General features: G+C 42.6%; 4 protein-coding genes across 14 annotated transcripts; 2 read left to right on the forward strand and 2 right to left on the reverse strand.

Annotated features, from left to right (window-relative positions):
- Positions 1-94: 94 nt before the first annotated feature.
- ccdc61 (coiled-coil domain containing 61) lies at positions 95-6,303 on the reverse strand. 8 transcript variants are annotated; one of them, XM_062406264.1, is made up of 13 exons: positions 6,063-6,303; positions 4,907-5,058; positions 4,733-4,815; positions 3,970-4,130; positions 3,676-3,828; positions 3,391-3,598; positions 3,221-3,303; positions 2,864-3,084; positions 2,111-2,186; positions 1,818-2,015; positions 1,697-1,736; positions 1,458-1,524; positions 95-1,364 (listed from the first exon to the last, which is right to left on the reverse strand). In XM_062406264.1, exons 2-13 carry the CDS (start codon positions 5,052-5,054, stop codon positions 1,270-1,272), a joined length of 1,533 nt encoding a protein of 510 aa, XP_062262248.1. In that variant the 5' UTR covers positions 5,055-5,058; positions 6,063-6,303; the 3' UTR covers positions 95-1,269. The 8 variants fall into 8 exon arrangements, 7 of the variants coding, with proteins under 7 accessions (XP_062262248.1, XP_062262247.1, XP_062262245.1 ...); XM_062406263.1 differs by having other exon boundaries at positions 3,203-3,303; XM_062406261.1 differs by having other exon boundaries at positions 3,203-3,303; positions 3,382-3,598.
- itpkca (inositol-trisphosphate 3-kinase Ca) lies at positions 2,542-9,700 on the forward strand. Of its 4 annotated transcripts, none has more exons than XM_062406267.1 (7): positions 2,542-2,722; positions 7,534-7,633; positions 7,759-7,972; positions 8,193-8,397; positions 8,746-8,847; positions 8,928-8,999; positions 9,114-9,700. In XM_062406267.1, the coding sequence occupies exons 2-7, from the start codon at positions 7,585-7,587 to the stop codon at positions 9,318-9,320; spliced, it is 849 nt and encodes a 282-aa protein (XP_062262251.1). In that variant the 5' UTR covers positions 2,542-2,722; positions 7,534-7,584; the 3' UTR covers positions 9,321-9,700. The 4 variants fall into 4 exon arrangements, with proteins under 4 accessions (XP_062262251.1, XP_062262250.1, XP_062262252.1 ...); XM_062406266.1 differs by lacking the exon at positions 2,542-2,722 and adding an exon at positions 2,963-3,103; XM_062406268.1 differs by lacking the exon at positions 2,542-2,722 and adding an exon at positions 5,476-5,607 and having other exon boundaries at positions 8,782-8,847.
- A 1,884-nt stretch (positions 9,701-11,584) lies between these two features.
- On the forward strand, positions 11,585-13,036 carry kcnk12l (potassium channel, subfamily K, member 12 like). The gene is made up of 2 exons (XM_062406914.1): positions 11,585-11,939; positions 12,036-13,036. The coding sequence occupies exons 1-2, from the start codon at positions 11,588-11,590 to the stop codon at positions 13,034-13,036; spliced, it is 1,353 nt and encodes a 450-aa protein (XP_062262898.1). The 5' UTR covers positions 11,585-11,587.
- A 575-nt stretch (positions 13,037-13,611) lies between these two features.
- Positions 13,612-20,103, reverse strand: ppm1nb (protein phosphatase, Mg2+/Mn2+ dependent, 1Nb (putative)). Its single transcript, XM_062405451.1, has 6 exons — positions 19,342-20,103; positions 18,566-19,137; positions 16,344-16,461; positions 15,791-15,905; positions 15,301-15,364; positions 13,612-15,187 (listed from the first exon to the last, which is right to left on the reverse strand). The coding sequence occupies exons 1-6, from the start codon at positions 19,751-19,753 to the stop codon at positions 15,176-15,178; spliced, it is 1,293 nt and encodes a 430-aa protein (XP_062261435.1). The 5' UTR covers positions 19,754-20,103; the 3' UTR covers positions 13,612-15,175.
- Between the last annotated feature and the right edge of the window lie 451 nt (positions 20,104-20,554).

Raw genomic sequence — 20,554 nt, forward strand, 5'->3', positions numbered from 1 at the left:
TAGAATCTGAGTTAACTTTCCTCAAGACATAAACCAACATAAGGTGATCTCGCCTCCCACCCAGGTTTCCAAGTAGAAAGAGAACAGCTGTTCAGACGCTGCATCGTTCCTCTGAGAGGAAGTTTATTTGTTAATTAATGAAAGCTGCTGCGCTGGTGAAACCCTTCAAGGCTTCTCCTCACTTCAGCGGACACCAGTGCAAAGGGAAACAGTGTGTACACAACTGTACAGGTCTGGAGGGGATGCATGCGCTTTAAAAAAAAGTCTTTACACAAAGAACTTTCTTATAAATAAGAGTTTTAAGCGGTATAAAAGCATTCAACTTGGGAATGAGTAACAGTTAGTGTGAACACAAAGTAGGTATTTATACCATCACAAAAAACACATTGATGGGTATTACAAATGATCCAAGATTAAAAATAGCTTTTGCTTTAGTTTGGGGTGTAAAATCAAAAAGGAAAATAGGTCCATTTACTTTAAAACAATAGAAAATACACTATTTGAATGCACCATGCAGATCAACAAGTTAAATGTCATAATCGGTTGATAGTAAAACAGTGATAATGTTGAGTTCAAGGTCAAAATTAAACCAAACTGATGACAATACAGTTTGAATGACATTTAGCCATATTGGAATGTAGTGAAATCCAAAATATAGTTGCGTATGTCATTGACTTGGTTCCTGCGTTTCACGGTGCAGCAGCAGCTGGAGTGTGTCCCAGCATGCACTGCGTCGAAGAAACAAGTCCGTTACAGGTTCAACGACATGTTAATGTTGGATACTTCTCTAAGGGTAGAGATTACGCGCACACATGCACAAACAAGGACAAAAGACTAGAACTGAAAACAACTTGACGAAACTGTCTGCAATTCTGAAAATAATTCAGGTAAAAAAAAAGATGTGCAGTGAGTGTCAAACAGCTTCATCAGCTGCATGTTGAAGATAAGGAAGACGAGAAATAAGAAAGATGAGAAAACATCAACTATAAATATTTTCAGACTGAGAGGCAGCCAGACTTGTGTAGTTCAGTTTTCGAGGCTGTAGAAATAATAAAACGTCATATTTTTAAGTTAATTCGTAAAATCTTGGCATATAAAAAAAAAAGTTCAGTCCACAAAAGGTAGTCCTTCACAGAGATGGCTGTATTTTCCTGAAGTGGAGTAAGTCTGATCCTCCAGTGGGAGATTTGGTGTCTCACATGAACACAGGTGAACCCATCACTCATGTTGGAAGCTTGATGTGTTTCACAGCCTGAGCTTAGCGCTGTGTTATTGTCCTGTGTCCAGGTCCCTCATGTAGTCCTGCAGCGCCTGCAGCCTGGCGTCGATCTCCGACAGCTCAGCACCCGTATGTATGGAGCTCTCTGGAGGTGGAGACAGAGAAATGGTGGTGAGATGCTGGTTGGGTGACTAGATACTAGATATACATATGTACGAAAAACTATTTGCTGTATCACCTTTTTCTTTCATTCTCTGTGTTGGAGTACTACAACGTGGTTTCCTGGTTAAAAGGCCTCCTCTTGACTAGAAACAAATTGCACATTAAAAGAATAAGGCACTTAAAAAGAGCCATGCATTGTTGTTCTGGTGTCTTTTCATGGTATTTGTTGGCAGTAAGAAATGTAAAATGCACAAACAAATAAGAGAGCAGCGATTCATTCTGTACCAGAGTTACATTAATAACCATGTCACTCACCGCACTGGGTCCTTTGTAATTGTAAGTCGGTTTTCTTCCTCTGTTAAGAAAAACACATGTTAAAATCACCAGCTTAAACATAAGTGACTTTGCAAAAACCTACACAAGGTGATCCCATCACCTAAACAGGGTTTTGGCCATTTCGTCCATGTCCACTAAGGAGCCTTCAGAGGAGTTCCTGCTCCCTCTCCGCTCCACAGATAAACTCCTGCCTCTGCTGCCAGACCGGACCATCTGGGGATACGCATCTCTGGAACGTGAACGCCCCCTCTCAGGTATATTGGGCGAGGTCTGTATATCTCTCCGTACTTTCCTTTGTCTGACACAGAAAAACATGGTTACAGGTATTGACCCAAACAGCTACAGCTTTATAAATATCAGTGCACTGCCAAACATAAAATAACAGAAACCCACTTTTTTTCTGCCTCTTTCTGTCTGCGATGTCTGTCCTGGATGTATGCAGTCGGGTCAAAGCGTGGTACCCGTAAGCCTGGAAGATATAGGAGGGAATCTCATCAATTTCTCTCTTCTATGAGATTTTGAACTACTAAAGGATCTTTTATGTAATGATTTGAAACAGGTGAGAGTACTTACAAGTTACAAACCTTAAAAGGGATAGTTCACCCATAAATACAAATAAAGTTATCTCTTCACCACTATCTCGAAACAAGGTTATTTACACCGTGTTTTAAGTCTAAAAGTCAACCAGAAGTAGCTAAGGTAGCAGGCTTTAGGATTTCCGACGGTCCCTGAATGCACCTCGTCAGAAGATATCAGCTGACTTTTAGGCCTAAAACACGATGTAAATGACCTCATTTCAAATATGACTGGGCTTGCAGACACTTGGATTACATCACACCAGCAGTATTGAGGCATGTTGTGTTTTGTCTGTTGTTTCATTACATCTGAAGCTTTAGTCCCTGATTTCTTCAATTTTATTGGATTCTGCTGCAACACTGTTTACCCCTTAAACTCCTAGTGTTTCTTGGATTGAAAAACTTCACCCACCTCTCTATCGGATTAGTGGTGAGTAGATAAAGAGTGAATTTTCATTTATGGGTGAACTATCCCTTTAAGTCCACAAGTGACAGAATAAAACTGTGTCACACACACACACACACACACATATACACACACACAGAAAGACAGAAAAAACAGGATCAGTACCAGTAGGAGAGGGGGACGGCCTGGATATGCAAGCACGTGGTCCTGAGGAATCCGCTCTTCTTCCTCTTTCATCTGACCTTTGCACTCTGTCGTAAACCCGTTCTCTGGATCCTGAGCGAGCCCTGACCGTCCCGTACCTTGATCCTCTCTCACGGGAGAGAGAGCGATAGATTTCCCCATCAACCCGAGAGCTGATGTGACCGGACACTGGAGTCACACGCCTGCAGACACGCAAAGAGGGCAAGTACTGAATAGATGGACGGGTTCTGATTTTAAATGTGGAGTCAGCATTGTAAGTGGATGACTGGAAGAAAGAGAGAGAAAGTAAAGATATAGTACGCGCTTAGATTGTCTAACCCTCTCCGTAGCACCGCCAGTTCACTGGTGAGATTCTTGACACGTACACGGAGAGCACACTCTGATTCTCTCAGCTCCTCCAACTAGCCAAGACATAGAAGAAAATCTGTCAAATTCAGCTCCTACAGAGAAAACATGATAAATCTTTTTCAGCTGAATACCAGGTCCACCTGCTCCATTAGGAGTCTCTGCTCCTGGCATCTCTTGCTTGCAGAGCGTTGACTTTTGGCCCTCTCCTTGACAAGCTGTTCCTCCAGCGTCCTCGCCACATCTCTAACCCTCCAGTCCTCTCGTCCAGATGGGGAACCACTTGCGGTCCTCTGCAGTTGCTCAAGAGCTTTGGTCATAGCCTCCTTCTCCTCTTTCACCCGAGCCAGCCTTGAAAACAGAAGGAGTCATCAGAAAAAGTCCCACATCCCTCATATCGTCGGTGACGAAGATTAAATGCAACGTACTCTGCTCGTAGCCGTTGTATTTCTAGGTCTGCAGATTTGTTAACTCCATGAGAAGTGAGCGCGCTAAGCTCCGCCCTCAGGGCTCTGACCTCCTTCTGCAGGGCAGCTGGGTCAGGCTTACCAACATAGGGCAAGGGTAAAGGGTAGTGTATCCTACAAACGCAAAACAGTAAGCACAACAAGACAGTTATGACCACTGACCGAACCGAAGTACTGTGTTTAAAAGGGGCTTTAATACAACAAACATGAAATGACGTGTAATATATATATTAAAGTTACCACAGAGAGACCAACCTGTCAAACTCCACAGTGTATATGAGGATTAGATATCTTTTGGCCGTGAGAGCAGACGACTGCTGATGGCCGCGAGTACGACTAACCACTCCTGCTTTTCTGTTACGTAGCAGCTCCAGGTCGGAATAGGTCAGGAGGTCAAGTGTAACAGAATCGCTCATCTGGAAAAAAAGTTTAACTATACAAAATCAGAAAATAAAGATTTCATTACATCAAGAAGTCAAAATAGTAAAAAAAATACATAGAAAAGACATGTCATGTCTACATTATTAAATATATATATATATGTAAATAACGATAATATCTTGTATTTTTCACTATTGAGAATTGCAATGTTATTGTACAAAGTTGACTGCTTGGCTGATTTTGTGCTCCATGTTATTATTTTTTTTTAGCCACAAAACAGCCAGGGGGGGTAATGTTTGCTGAAACATGTGCAAACATGTGTGCTTTGGTGTATCTAATAGCTCAGCTGAGACGCCTTTCTCTATGTACCCAAAATTCAGATTGTTACACTTATTTTCCTCCAGGCTCTTTTCCGTTTAGCCCGTGTTCCAGTACAATAATGAAGAGGGAGAGTACGGATATAACTGTGCATTTTTCGCTCAACTGGAAACACTGGACACAAAGGAGTCTCGCCTCAGCTCACACAGCCTCGAGGGAGTGTGTGAGTGTTTGTGTTCACATCGTTCTACTGACCTCATGTTTGCTCATTCCGCCGCTACTTTTTTATTGTATCTTGTAAAAGCTGTGTCACACATACCTTTCTCACAGCAGATTCCAGCATGCTACAGAAAATGGGAAACTGCTTGAAGTTGCCAGTTTTCCGAGTGAGATCCTCAATGTCTACAACAAATATAAAATAAATGAATAGCTTTAGCGGGATTATTTGTGCCAGGGATGAGATTTAGTCAATGGCAAAATGTGTGCTACTTACATGCTGGATCAAACTCCCCCCTCCACTGATCTGCTGTCAGTGAGTCAGAGATTTCCACCATCAGCAAACCTTTGTCCACCTCTATCTTGACAGAAAACTCAACCCCTCGAAAATCAAGGTCCTCCATCACCTCAGAGCCACCCTCCATTGGTCTGCGCAGAAGAAATGGATGATATCTAGGAATTATTATAGTCTGATGAAATCACCTGACTCCTCTTCTATTACAAAATAAACCTGGGTAATTTTAGTGGCCCTGTGGTAGCCTTCAGTTGTCATTAAAACTCAAAAGGTTGTTATTTTGTCCAGTTCGGGCTACTGTAAAAAACATGGCAGCCTCCGTGGGGAGGACCGCCTCCCAATGTAAACATAAAGGGCCCATTCTAGGAGAGAGTAAACAACAATTTGTACAATTTAGATGAAACACACAAGTAAAAATATACATAGGATGCATTACATATAATAGACCCCCCCCCCCCTTCCAGTTAACATAATACACTGAATCTTTAAATGTCCCGTTATCATCCAATCGTCTCATTTCACCACGCACTGTCTGTCCTCATCACAACATACCACGGGGGGCGGTAGCGAGCGCACCGAGTGCATTTTGAAAGGTTGCCGTCACTTTCATTGAAAAAAGTTTGGTTGATGGGTCGTAACACATGTGGAGGACTAGGCAGATAAAACAGGTCTTGTCTTACGGGGTAAGTGATAACGTCGTGCTTGATTTAGCTGCGGTGCAATGTCATTCATATTTCGCGCTTGACTTCACTTTCTCCCGTGCAGAGCGAACGAGACACTGACAGGGAGTCTGTGTCTGTCTGCTTCGACTGCGCACACACACACGAACACACACACATCATGTACAGTGGGGCTGGTCGTTGTTCCGCTGCAACAACCTCACATCCTCCTCTGAGGAATACAAACCACGTTAGCTGCCACTTCTCCGTCAATAGCTCGGCTAGCAAGAGTGACATCTTCGCACTCGTAACGTTGACGTTAGCTGAGGGTTAGCTAGCACGGACAGTGTCGTTAGTTAACACTGGGTAACTCGAGTTAGTGAATGTGATCTCTGGAGAGCTAACCAAACTATTCCTGTGAAACACATGAGGATATTGGGTGAGGGGATTGTCACCAAACAGGAACAAGTGAACGTTACCTTCTGCGGGAGTAATGCTCCTTGTTGACGCGGGTCGTTAGCACCTAGCCTCTCGTCGGAAACAGATCGCGGTTAGTTAGCATGGAGCAGTCAGTGCGGCAGCTACCGGTTTGACCGGTGCTACAGTCGAGTCCGAAGCCGTTTGTAAAGCACCGGCACGATGGAGGCTGCGGCGGTTCAAGAACCGGGAACCGTTAAATTCTTCTTCGTCTGTCAGCGCTCCCTCCGCAGCCTCTTCTTCTGTCTGGGTTGGATGAAGCTCCGCCGCGTCTCAGGCGCTTTGCTGCACTTACTGGTCAGGAAGAAACACTGCATCTATTGCGCCACAAGAGTTCAGGAGGATGCTGGGAGTGGCGATACAAGGAGTCATGGAAGGGTTCGATCACAGGTTAATTTCAGGTAGAGCATATACTTTCCCCAAGACCCAACAGTCTCACTATGAAACGCAATTTAATTCTCTAATTTCAGATTTTTATTCGGATCTGCACCAATATGCACGCACTCATACATATCAGTCCCAAAAGCATGTCTTATTTTTTCCATCAAAATACATGAATTATTCTCTGAGGAATCAACAAAGAGGTTGGAAAAACGCCCTATCTCACAATGTTAAAGAAAGTGAAAAAGATTTATTTTTGGATCTGCCCACTGATCCGGATCCATGCCAAGATATAATATTTGGTTTTCCTTGGGTCATGCCTCACCCTTCCACAAAATTTCCTGGAAATTGGTTGAGTAGTTTTTGTTAATTCTGCAAAAAAAATTAAAAATAAACGGAAATAACATCATAACCTATGTGGTGGAAGTAATAACACTGTAAATGCTACATTATATAGGTAAAAGTCCTGCACCTTAAAAATGGAGTCATAGCAGTATCACTGATAATTCTGCTGAATATAGTATAAGCCGTAGAGATATTTATATATTTTTTTTATTTCCTGTTAATTTATTAATTTTCTCCATCAGAAAAGTGGCACCTTGCAGTTTCTCAGTCTAACAAAAATGTAATTTACAATGATATGAGGACCAATGAGAACAAAGTAACTTAACTCTTCATATTTATAAAGGCTTTTTTCTGACACAGTTGTGTAAATGCGGTATTAAATTGAATAAAGTCTCACGTTGAGGTGGACCCCTTTATGTTCAGATTTATACTGTTTGTTTAAATGGTTAATAATCGTTTCCAGTAGGAAAAACAAGCACTTCCTGTAAATGTTTGATAAAGCTGTTGGAGAGCCCCTGATCCGACCTCTGCATGTCTTCACTCTGTCTTAGTGAGGGTCCGTCTCCATGGAGACGTTGTTCACCCATAAGGCAAAAAATAGCCTCAGTGACTCTGAAACCTGATGTCGTAGCTGCTCAACTGTAAAAAAAACAAAAAAAACACAGACAACACAAGAGTGTGATCTGGATTGGTGTTTGCTGAAGAATGACTTACTGAGGGTTAGTTTTTTTTTGTCATCCCATGCAGAACTCTGCATGGAAAAAACACAAAAGCCGTGGGACCTAGTCTCTCGTTCCCATGACTCCTAAGAAGCCTCAGCAGTGGCTTCAAGTGGTTGGACATGCAGGTTTGTCGTCCTTTAAGTTGCTCTTCTTCCAGTCTTATTGTAATAATAACAAAACAAATCCACTAGGTAAGTACTGGAACAAATAATATGTCTTGTGAGCTTTCTTTGTGTTGCTTGTCTCACAGGGAACTTTCATGTAGGGGATTACGGCACACTGCTGAAGAGGTATTGTAAGGGGGAGCAGCAATGTTACCTCCGTCTGATGGCGGACACTCTGAGGTCCTTTGTTCCTGCCTACCACGGTGTTGTGCAGCGTAACAAGCAGGATTACAACATGATGGATAACCTGCTGACCCACTTCAACACACCTGCCATCATGGACTGCAAGATGGGCAGCCGGTAAGTTTAATTGAAACAATGGTGGAGACAGAGTCAAATGGTGGCTTAATCTACTTACAAATGTCAGACTTTGATTTTCCTTATTTCAAGTTAGCATATTTAATTTCTTTGTCATATCATTGTTCCTATTAGAAAGGAATGTGTTCCCCTGCTTTGCTTATAACAATACAAGCAATATGGCCAAATAAAAATAAAGACGATGAGGCCCTGTCCTTCACAGCACATACCTCGAGGAGGAGCTGCAACTGGCCAGAGAACGTCCCCAGCCTCGCAACGACATGTATGAGAAGATGGTGGCCGTGGACCCAGAGGCCCCGACGGCCCAGGAGCGAGCCCAGCAGGCGGTGCTGAAAACCAGGTACATGCAGTGGAGGGAGACACTGAGCTCCACAACAACTCTGGGGTTCCGCATCGAAGGATTCAGGGTAAGCTCATCAAAGATGGCAGAGTCAGGTCACTGATTCATCTTGATATGCAGGGAGTGTACTGCTGCAATGCCTAGTCTTTGAAAAATGTACCTATGAATATGTAGTTTTAAGAAAAGATGGGCCCAGTGTTAAATTTGTCTTGGACATTGCAGTATCTGCAGCATAGACACACTATCAAAAACATTCATCCATCACACATGTATCTGCATAGATACAAATCTACATATAGGGCAATATCAAACAGTGATCAAAGACAGTATCCACATATTTCAGCCTTGTTGGAGTTAATGCCACTCTCTGATATGTCATATATACTATTCTATAACCGTTACATGTCCTGTGCAGAAGGCAAATGATGAATGTCACACAAACTTCAAACAGACCAAAAGCAGAGAGCAAGTGACGGAAGCACTCAGCAGTTTTGTTGAGTCCAGTGTGCACATCATGGTGAGTTTGACCTTCACACATACTTTCGATTTCTTCACCTGCTACCTTCTCTTTGGTCATTATTGTATCTTAACCTTCAGTGGGGATATCTGAGGCAGTTGAAACAGCTGCGGCAGGTCTTGGAGGCCTCCGACTTCTTCAGAACACACGAGGTTAGCTGTTGCACCAGCAGTTTTTCATAGGATAAGAAATAGAAAATAAAGGTTTTGAGGCTGTGTTGGGCGGGTGTAGGCTGATGATGGTGTGGATTTGCCCATCCCCTGCAGGTTGTGGGAAGCTCCTTGCTGTTTGTGCATGACTGGACAGGCAGAACAGGAGTCTGGATGATCGACTTTGGAAAGACAGTGGTCTTGCCCTCACCACTTACCTTGGACCACCGCACTGCCTGGGTAGAGGGCAATCGAGAGGATGGCTACCTGTGGGGTCTGGACAACCTCATTGACATATTGGGAAACATGCTGCCGCTGAGCTAAAGGCCACTCTCAAATTGTGTGGACATTTACTCTATAACACTTACAAATTAATTACTGTAGATGGATTGGCCTCTGAAATGTTGTCAGAATAATGAAAAAAAAAAACTATTGAAGGTGAAATGCAAGATTTGTTTGATTGATTCCAATAACTCACCACCAAAAACAGTCTCAGATTCCAGCCTCAGCAGGAGATGTCATGAGGAATAAGCAATTAAAAGCTAAAAAACATCTGTTGCTGGAGATTATCAGAAATATCACAATATCTCAATAAAATGGTGCCAAAACAATAAAGCTACGATGTGGACAGTTATTTTCTGCAATAACCTAAATTTGAGGCTCAATTATCTTCATTGTTTAATAAATTGAAAAACATCCTGAAACAGCTGTTTGTATCCTATTATTCACCATGATGGTTGGTGGTATTTGGTATGTATACTCTAAATGTGTTGTTATTTGGACATTTGGGCCTCATAGGGCTGTTTGATGGCTATGTCTTGTTGTTAGGGTTACACTTAGCTTTAGCTCCAGTTGAGGTTAAAACACCGAACCCTCGATGAGTGCCATGAGGCGCCATGGGTATTAAAAAACATTCCTAATTAAAACCATAATGATTGGATAAAATCCCATCATGAAAATAAATGAATAAATAAGTACATAAAGTAATTTAATAAGAGAAGGTTTAAAAGACCACAGACACAGGCCTCTTCATAGGTTATTACATAAACAAAGAGGAGACATGTTAATATTACAAATTATAATAAATAATAATAAATAAAAGCAAGAATAAATAATGTAATGAAAATAATAATAAGAGGCGTTAAATAATTTATTCACAAATGTCTTAGGGACAAACACTGATATGCATAAACGGTACTTTACAATATTATATTGTAAAAAAATATTTGTACTAACCAAATATCAGCATATTAATATGCTTTCATATACTTTCATATATTAAAACGTCAAGTTCAAAAGATTAACAAGCAGAACTCTATATCTGAAACGGAGAGGAAATTTAATGAATCTCTAAAGTTCACCTGATGCAGGGTAGACTGGCGAGATGAAGGCACATGTGCTCTCTGTGTTTCACACCTGCCCACTCAGACGGCAGGCGGGGGGGAAACCCCTGCCCTCGCCTGCAGCATCAGACAAGATTAAAGCCACGGACAGACAGAGAAACTGAAAGTCATGCTCTACAAATCCTCCCACACAGTCTGCAGCCACAACAAAAAGATCTGTCGGAGGAGCCGGAGCTTGCACAGGACAAACCCAGTCTGATGTGTACGGACCAAATCTAACTCCACCGGCTTTTTTAATTTAGCTCAAAGGCAGGATCTGGTTTTCCACTGCTCCCCACTCACATTTATCCAGCGAATTATCTTCTGGTCACAAGATGCTTCTCCAGTGTTTGTGCCACAGTTAATCATTATTCTCAGTTGATGTTCTGCTGTAATCAGGACATGAAATTCCTCGGTCCGTGACCAATTATCTAAAGTAAACCTCCTGTCACTTGTAGCCCCTGCAGGAGAAGTCAATTAGAAGCATGATGAAGGATTGGGTGAAAAAATGGATAGGGCTTTTAAATTAAAGAGGTGGCTGCACCAATCAGGGTGTGCTCGAAGACAGAGGAGGGTGTGATGACGTCAGCACTTGACAGACGAAACATCACACAGCCTCTCAGTGTGCACAAAAAAAAGAACTGAAGAGGCTTCCTCTCACTGGTCATCGTTCAGCAGATCCAAGGAACAAGCTCCGTGGATGAACAACGATCAGGCAACGCTCAAGACCAGGTACTAAGTTTCTCTTTTTATTACAAACCACGTTTGTTTTTATCTAAGGATTATAAATTGCTACTTACTAAAATATTTTCAGGAATTAATTGCGTTCTTATAATGAATGTATATATGATGTGCTGATTAAGCCACATCTTGATTTTTTTTCTAAATAATAAGCATATACAGCTTTGCAAAATAAAATGATAATCAAGTTTTCACATTTTAGTGAACTTATTGCTAATATATATGTCTTTTTTTGTCTTGCTATAGACTCTTATCTTCAGATGCATCTTATTTTCCTCCCCCAAGAGATGTTTTTCAATCCTAATCTAATTGAAGAGCCAGATGCACGGCTGTGTTCATAAACCAAAAGTCTTTCATCCAGTCAGTTGTGCAGCAGGTGGTGTGTCTAACACATGCTGTGAGTGTGTGACTCGGCAGCACGAGCAGAAGTGGTGCATGTTGTTGCAGTGGTGTCTCTGTGCTGAGCTCATGGCTCAGAGGAGGGCTGCTGCTGCTGGCGGCTGCTGCTGCCCGAGGGCGCCCATGAATGAAGACAACGCCCGTTTCTGCCTGCTGGCCGGGCTCATCCTGCTCTACTTGCTGTGCGGAGCGGCCATCTTCTCAACCCTGGAGCATCCCTTTGAGCTGCGTGCCCGCCGCCTCTGGGAACAGCAGCTGGACAACTTCACCCTGAGGTACAGGGTCAACCTGGGATCCCTCCACACTCTGCTGCGGCAGTACGAGGAGGCGAACGGAGCTGGGATCAGAGTGGACACGTTGAGGCCCCGCTGGGACTTTTCTGGAGCGTTCTACTTTGTAGGCACCGTTGTCTCCACTATTGGTGAGTCTTCACTTTTTAAGTTTTACACAACTTCATCCTCCTCAGATGCTCCTAACCTTGACCTTTGAGCTTTTATTTTGCATTTCTCCCCTTTAGGCTTTGGCATGACCACACCAGCGACCATATCTGGAAAAATATTCTTGATCTTCTACGGTCTCATTGGCTGTGCTGCAACCATCCTCTTTTTCAACCTCTTCCTGGAGAGGATCATCACGATGTTAGCTTACATCATGCGCTGGTGTCACGAGCGCCGACTGAGGTGTGGGGGTGTCGGGGAGATGTCGAGCAGGGAGGAGATGTCAGGTGAAGAGGACAGCCTGGAGGGCTGGAAACCATCAGTCTACTATGTTATGCTGATCCTGGGAATAGCATCAATTGTGATTGCATGCAGTGCTTCCACCTTGTACTGTTCCATGGAGAACTGGAGCTACGTGGACTCCCTTTACTTCTGCTTCGTGGCCTTCAGCACCATCGGCTTCGGGGACATGGTGAGCAGCCAGAGACAGCAGTATGAGTCTCAGGAAGCCTACCGCCTGGGGAATTGCCTTTTCATCCTAATGGGAGTATGTTGTATCTACTCACTTTTCAATGTCATTTCTATTGTCATCAAGCAAACTCTCAATTGGATTCTGGGTAAACTGGTATGCTGTGGGCAGCATCAGCCTTGTTCTCGCTTTGCACCTGGATGCTGGGGCCTCTGCTGCCCCTGCCTCCAAACAAAAAATCGAAACCAGAGGTCCCTGGCAGCACACAAACCTCGGCGTAAACACTTGAAACGTAACACTGTGCAGCCCATCTCATCCCACTGTCCTGCAGGAAGACACCGATACAGGGATGGCTCGGAGGAGACGGTGTGTGAAAGTGAGACGGATGCAGGCCCGGTGGCTGTCGGGCGTCGTCTGTCGGGAGAGATGATCTCAGTCAATGAGTTCATGGTGTCTAATAAGGTGTCTCTGGCTCTGCTGCAGAAGCAGCTGAGTGAAACGGCTCACCAGGGCCCGCGGCAGAGCTCCAGCCATCAGAATGGATTCTCGGGGGGTGTGGGGGCCTTGGCCATCATGAATAATCGCCTCCAAGAAACCAGTGTTGATAGGTAGCACTGTTTAACACACTGGGTTCCTAATCCATACTATTTACTTACTGATCGATTTCAAAAAAGTCATTAATCGGTCTCTCTCGCAGTGACAAAACCAAACTCTGAGAGTAGAATAATTCTCCCTTAATGCGGATAATAGCAGATTATTCATTCGGAACAGCTAATAATCATTTGCATTTTGTTTTGTGATGAGAACACGACGGCAAGACGACAACTACAATTCAAAGAATTCACCATCCCTGTGAAGAGGGGTCTGATGTCCTGAAGTGATTGGCTCATACAGAAGCAATCAGACGACAGAAGCAGTGAAGGACCACTTACAGGAGACTGCTGATTTAAGAGTGCTGCCCTGTCTCCTGTGCTCCTCAACACACATGACTGCATGTGAGGTAGTATTAAAAAACGACTTAAACACAACATCTGCAATATCCTCTTAGATAACAGACAGCTGCACGGGTAAATCATTTTGAATTGTGATTAGTGTTTGAAAGGAGCTTCTTCAAACAAGGAGCACAGAGGTAGACATTTTAATTTGTTGATTGCACACAAGTCGCCCATCGTGTTTCATCAGTGCACGTCATTGAAATTCATTGTAATCAAGACACGACACGCTGAGATCCAGAGTTGTCGTTGGAGCACATCTAATCAAACGTGGCTTCTAGAGGACGTCCTTATAGTCGGCAAGATCACATGACAGAGCAGAGAGCAAGATTCAGGTTCTCCTCAGCTCGTTGGAGGAGATCCTTTACTATGCAAGACAGTGCTTTTCATTCATTCTGTGTAGTCCTGTATCATTACGTGCGATGGATTCTCGTCAGTGCTTTGGATGTTTGATAAGTGCGTGGAGACAAATTCTAATTTTCCTTATGGTCTCGCTTTATATATTGTCTTTATGTTTCTAGCTTCATAGCAATGCTGAAAATTTTTCATTTTTCCTATTTTCTTTCATTGTGAGTAAAAACACTTCCAGTCAGATAAATATTCTTTATTTAGGTTTAAAACAATCATGGCTCATAACATTGAATGTCTTTACACAGAAGTACTTATTGAAACAATATAATACTGCAGTATGATGCCGGTGGAAATGACTGAAACTGATTCTGTGTGTTAGTCTTTTAAATACTGTAAAAGATGAATAAGGCAGCACTGTACATATCAAAGCCATGGAAAAAATACATTTCACATACACTGAGGACTCAGCTTAGAATTGTGATTAATCTATAGAAGGGATTGCACAACACGTATAACTTATTTCTATAAAATAAATATTGGTTTGTCTGTAAATATTGATCTTAGGGTATTTGGATACTTTTAATCATTTCGTCTTCACACTCAATCTGCAATATATTCTGTGTAGCCCTTTTTCTTTTAAATAATCAGACTTTTATTTCAACACTCCCGTCAAGTGGATTTCATTATACAGGTTTAGAACTAAATAAAGTGAAATAAAACATCTTTGTTATCTTGTGATAAAATGTGAAATGTAATTTTTCTCGATCTGAATGTCGAGACTCACTCATCAGGATAAAATACTTCTATCATTGTTTATTTGCCTTTCACTTCTAACAACAGGGAAAAAAATATATACATTTGTGCACTTACATCAACTGCTCAGCTGTTAGCATTCCCTGCAGTAACCAATGAATACTGATACTGAAACAGTTTTCTTTCCGGAGGTGAAAGGCAAATAGAAGTTTTATTTTGAGTAATTCTTTCGATATATATATGTTCATAAAACATCATATTTAAAATACAACCCGACCTGTACTAACACTTCTTATTTTATCCAATGGAAATGGACAATTTCACAGTTGATTATTATTCAGCTTTACAGGCCATCATCTGTACTGTCTGTTCACTGAATATGAGGCAGAGGTTTGTTGCTGGGTCAGAGTTTCTGAGTTCAGTTTTTACAAAATGTCCTTCTCATATAAATATAAAGGTATTAGGCTTTAGATCTATTTTTGCATCGTATTTGTTGTGACAAGATTCGACTTGTTTAGCATGATGTAATCAAACACCCCCGTATGTTTACCATCTTCCTTTTTGTCAGATTGCACACACGAAGAAATCATTTCTAATATCAACATTAGTTACAGTCCCTCCACGGATCCTCGGAGATGAGACCCAGTGGAGCTTTTCAGGAGCCTCCCTGGACACACATGTAAAGTAGCGAATAATAATAGTCAATTTGAATAGTTTTCCCAGTCACAATTAAAGGACGTAACATGGTTAGAATTGGACGTATGTATAGTTTGTACTCACATTCGGTACTGATGGCCCGTGCATCTCTCTTTGTTGATAGTAGGCAGAAATAATGCAGTTTCTTCTGTAACACACACACGTAACATGGATAATTTGATGATGCACGCAGACACACACACACACACACACACACACACACCCCCCACATACACACATATCTCTACAGTTGTGAGGACACTCATTGACATTATACTATGAGTCTAGCCCCTTACCCTAACCTCAACCATCACAACTAAATGTGTGACTAACCTAAACCCCTAATTCTAGCCCTGAACCTCTTAAAACCTCAAACATCCAATGGAATTTGTGTGGCCCAACCATAATGTCCTTTCTTTTTTTTCTTTTTCTTTTCTTTTTAGTTTTTCCCTTACTCCTTTTGAGGGTTTAAGGCAGAGGATATCACACCTTGTTAAAGCCTTATGAGACAAATTGTGATTTATGAATATGGGCTATACAAATAAAATTTGATAGATTTGATTGACACACATACTTGCTCTGTATTCCTCCCCCTGGTGGTAATCCTGGTATGACGGTGGATGCGAGGACTGTGAGGACAGACAGCAGGTCAGGTTCCTCGCCCCTGGCACACAGCTCATCATAGATTTCTGTCAGGTATCAAAAACATAAAATATAAATAAAAATATTTAACAAAAGGCTTTTAAAGTAATTAAGAGGGTTTCTCAAGGTTTTGACAAATTACATACGCAATTCACATTCACATTGCCATTTTTTATCATTTTGTCAAGAAATTGTCAACGATGAAAAAAACAAAACAAAGTATGTGTTAGTCCATCAGCCATTTGCTGCTTCCACACAAATGGTCAAAACATGAACTTAATTTCTTATTTTTACAAATAGTAAATATTTTACAAAAAAGAGATTTAATTTGCATTACATATAATTCTATATACTATAACAGTTAGTAGAATCAATTCATTGCTCATGTTGTTCTTTTCATGGGATTTACTGGACGATGTCTTTTAAGGGTATTAAAACACGACAAAACAAGGACTATAAGACCTTATATCATTATCATTACACACCTGCCACTTTGGACTCCAGCAGGTCATCCAGCTCCGCCTCCTGGTGTAATGCCTCTGCTGACAGCTGGGGGGCTCCAGGGAAGCACAGCAGGATGATGCTGATGTTGTCGAGGCTGCCCTGTTGAGCGAGGCAGAGGCGTCATCAGAGGTGAGTAAAGACGGCTGACATAACAAATGTCATCCCATGAAAGGCAATTTATTTCAGGGTGAACTGTTTCAGAAAAGGATCATTTTCACCTCGAGGTTTGCACGCCAGCGTCACACAGATGCAGAGGAGCAGGACATTTCAAATGAAGTGTGTAAGAAGCGGTGACATTTTGAGGTCATTGTGCAAAGCTGAGGACCTGTTACATAACAGAGTGACATGATGGCCAAACAGAGCGTGCATTGGCCTGTGTTCACCCTGGTTTTACTATTTGACTCCAATGAGTATACAACAGTAAAAACACGGTTTCTTTTATTAAATGCTTGAAGGTTATGTGTTCCCTGGTTTTATACAGGAACTGGGTTTAATGGGGGAATTTGTTTGGCTTACAATGAATAGAAGATATGCATCAAAGAAATATCAACAAATCAAATTGTATTTGTATAGCCCCATATTCACAAATCCCAATTTGTTTCATAGATGTTAACAAGGTGCAATCTCTGCCCTAAAGAATGAAGAAACCTCAGAGAGAGCCACATGTGAGGGATCCCTCTCCCAGGACAGACAGAAGTGCAATAGATACCGCATGTAGCTGAACACATCAACAAAAATACAATATTTACAAATTATATTTGAAGAAGAATTAGACATTTGAAAACGGAGGAGTTATTCCTAGAAATCGTAGAATATGTGAGTATGCATACTCTTATACTGTAAATTTGGAATAAAATATAACATAAAACGCTTTTCTTTTTTCCTCAGTTGTTAAAACACCCTTCACTAAACACATTTGAATGTGTCAGCTGCTATGTGATTGAAACTGGCTGTAGTGGAATAATCTTTGCCCCTCACTGCCTGAAATGACTAGTAATGTTTGCTTTGCCATGTTCTTAAACATCAACCTTCAACTCTGTATGGCACTCAGGGGCTGAAATGAGTTCTCATAGGAACTTAGTATAATCCCATGTAAACTGTTATGACACCTCTGCAGGCTATTTTAAGGTGGTCTGTCCGACTCTTCTACCAGCAACAGCCTCAGTAATAATGAGACTAAACCAGTCAGTGCCGCTTCTTCAGTCTTATTGTTATCATCAAACTATTCTCTGGTTCACTTTTAGATTTTTGCCTCTGTAATTGGCAAATGATGTGTTTAATGCGCTAATGATCAAATGTTTATATTAATAATGTAGCACATGAACATTTATATGTGAAAAGAGTCACCTGTAGTGATAATTCTGCTCGGTATTCAATGTGCTCTGCAGTTCCCCCTGGCTCGGTGCAGTTAAAACTAAATTGAGCGCCCACAATAAAACTCAAAGCCCCAAAACACAATGCACACTTCCTGTCTTTCAGCAAAGATACATTTTTCTCAAGAATTGGTAGAGCGTAGTACTGACTTAATTCTAAGGTGAATACAAGACCTATATTTGCCAGGTGGTTTAAAACCTGATTTCAAATGAATCTTGTACTTAGCAAAGATCTTCACCATGTTTACTTTACATTTCTTATCCTTATGAGAAGTCAGATGCCTTTATAAATAAATCATCAGACCAACAAGTCTCTAGATTTCAATGTCTATGGGCACCAAATATTGAGAGGACACAACACATTTCCTAGTGGAACTCCACACAATCCACAAAATGTAGTATTGATTTGAAAAGAGAGATATGCTATGGTTGTTGTATCAAATCATTTTTGTAAATATGCCTATGAAATGTATCGCCTTTCTAATAAAAGATTGTGCATATGAAAGTTAGATGAGAAAAGAAGCCAAGGCAGTTTTAAGTTTTTTGAAAGCCTGAGTGTAAGTCACATATTAGATTGATTCTGTATGAACGTAGATATTTATGTGTGTGGAAATGGTGAAAATGGAGTGACCTTTCAAAAGCTGAGCTCTTCGGATCAAGCTAAACTGAACAAAGTCACATTTTAAGGGATTATGTTATTAAATAAAATCCACAGCCCATTAAAAATGATGTAACTCAGTTTTAAAGTGAAACTGTGTTTTGTGTTTCTAATCAGGATTTACAACATGTAGAAATGTGTAAGATGCTGGATCACTTGTGTTTGTTCTGACCTTGTAGAGACAGAGGTCAATGACTTGAGTACAGACATCCCTCAGATCAGTGCACACGCTCAGCCGGTTATGGATGAAGGCGCACAGCTCCTCGTTGCTGATGGTGTCCCACACGCCATCGCAGGCGAGCACCAGGAACTCATCTGCTGGAGAGCGCTCCACCACAAACACCTCTGGCTCCGGGGACACCATCTGCTGGACGGGGGATCTGTTCTCTGCCCCCTTGTAGCTGAAGTCCCCCAGAGCGCGGGAGACTGCCAGGGAACCGTTGATCCTCTGGAGGGACACTGAGCCGCCTGCGCTCTCAATACGCTCTTTCTCTAGAGGGCTGTAGGGTTTGTGGTCCTCAGTGGAGAAGCAGACCTGGCCAGACCGGCACAGCATGGCCCTTGAGTCGCCACAGTTGGCGAAGTAGATGTAATACGGCGAGATGAGGGAGGCTGTCACAGTGGTGCCACCTCTCTCCCAGCCTTCTCGACGTGCCACTGAGTGTAAGTGCTTGTCAGTGTGCAGGAAGCCTTCGACGAGGGCACCTCTCACCCTTTCTGGGGAATCCTCTGGTCCTATTCCACCTGTGTAGAGAAACAAGTGTGATATTTGAATATCAAGTTTTCCTGACACAAGGATCCGATAAAAACACCACTCGGTGATATTCATCAGGCCATCTTTTACCAGCTGCAGTGTTGTTGCATTAAATCAGTTATCAAAACAAAACTCCATCATATTTGATTCAATTTTCTACATTTATTTCATTCATGCATTTTTAAGTACGTCACCTGTGGCTAGGATGTGACCCAGAAGGTGCTGGGAGCAGTGCTGGGCCACCGAGCTGCCTGCATGCCCATCAAACACAGCGAAGAAGCTCCAGTCTGCAAACTCCCCACCCAGCTGTGGCACACAGTTGTGGAAGTCCTCCATGTTGGCCCTCCAGCCCTGCATGCTCCCCAGGGCGTACGTGAGACCCCAGCGGGCGCAGCCCTCCTCTGCCAGCTTGTCCAGGACCGGCCGGTCCAGGTAGGGGCTGGGGATGACCTCCTCCTTCTCCCCCTCCCTTGGCTTCTCCCCCTCTGCTGCTCCTCCTCCACGGCTCCCCTTGAAGAAGAAAGAGCTCATCTTTTTCTCTGTCTCTTTCACCAGCTGCCGCACAAATGCAGGCATCTCCACGCTGCCCTTCCTGGATGTCCTCATGGCTCCTGCGGGCAGCTGATTTGTGGTGGATCTTCTCTTGTCCCTGCCCTGGTGTTTGTGGCTGGGACGCAGGGCTGAGGTAGGCCTGATGCTGGGCCTGTGCAGCGACTGTGTAGCCCTGCTGCTCCAGGGCTCAGAGCATGGCTGCCTGAGCTGATGGATGTTCCCTCTGCTGGCTGCTCACCCCCGTCTCCCTGTTCATCTCCGTCCTCTCCTCTCTGCTTTCTCTCTCTGGAGACCTTCACTGATCAGCCATCTTTCCTCCTCTCATCCTTCCACTCTCCTACTGGTTTGGTCTAGCCTCGGTGCTGCTGGGATATTACCTTCTCCCTCTCTTTTTCATAGCTCGTCCCTCTTTCACCAGCTCTCCGCTCGTCTTGTTATTTTCCCTGTCTCTACTGTGATTGGCTGGCTATTTGTGTGCACCAATCCCTGCCTGGCTCGCATCCCCACTGTCATGTTTTGAGCTCACCCTCTCTCACTGTCCTCCTATCTGCAGCACTGCCCCTCCCACATCTCTGGTAATCTCAACCTTTGATGAGACAGGATTACGGGTTTCCACTGTTGTGGGATTACAGGACTGTCAGCCATTTAGCACAAAGAGTGTGACTGACAGTCTTTTGTTACATGTTTCATACAAAATTAAACATTGCAACAGTGCACATGCTGTACCACTGCAGGGATTCATCACTGATCGTCCAGCAACACTGACAGACATTTTATACATGACATCATAGCTGCATTTCTACTTTAATTCTCAATTAAATTAGTAGAAACTAAGTTTTTAACAAATCATATTTT

The sequence above is a fragment of the Platichthys flesus genome, chromosome 15 (assembly GCF_949316205.1).
Source record: "Platichthys flesus chromosome 15, fPlaFle2.1, whole genome shotgun sequence".
NCBI classification, from domain to species: domain Eukaryota; kingdom Metazoa; phylum Chordata; class Actinopteri; order Pleuronectiformes; family Pleuronectidae; genus Platichthys; species Platichthys flesus.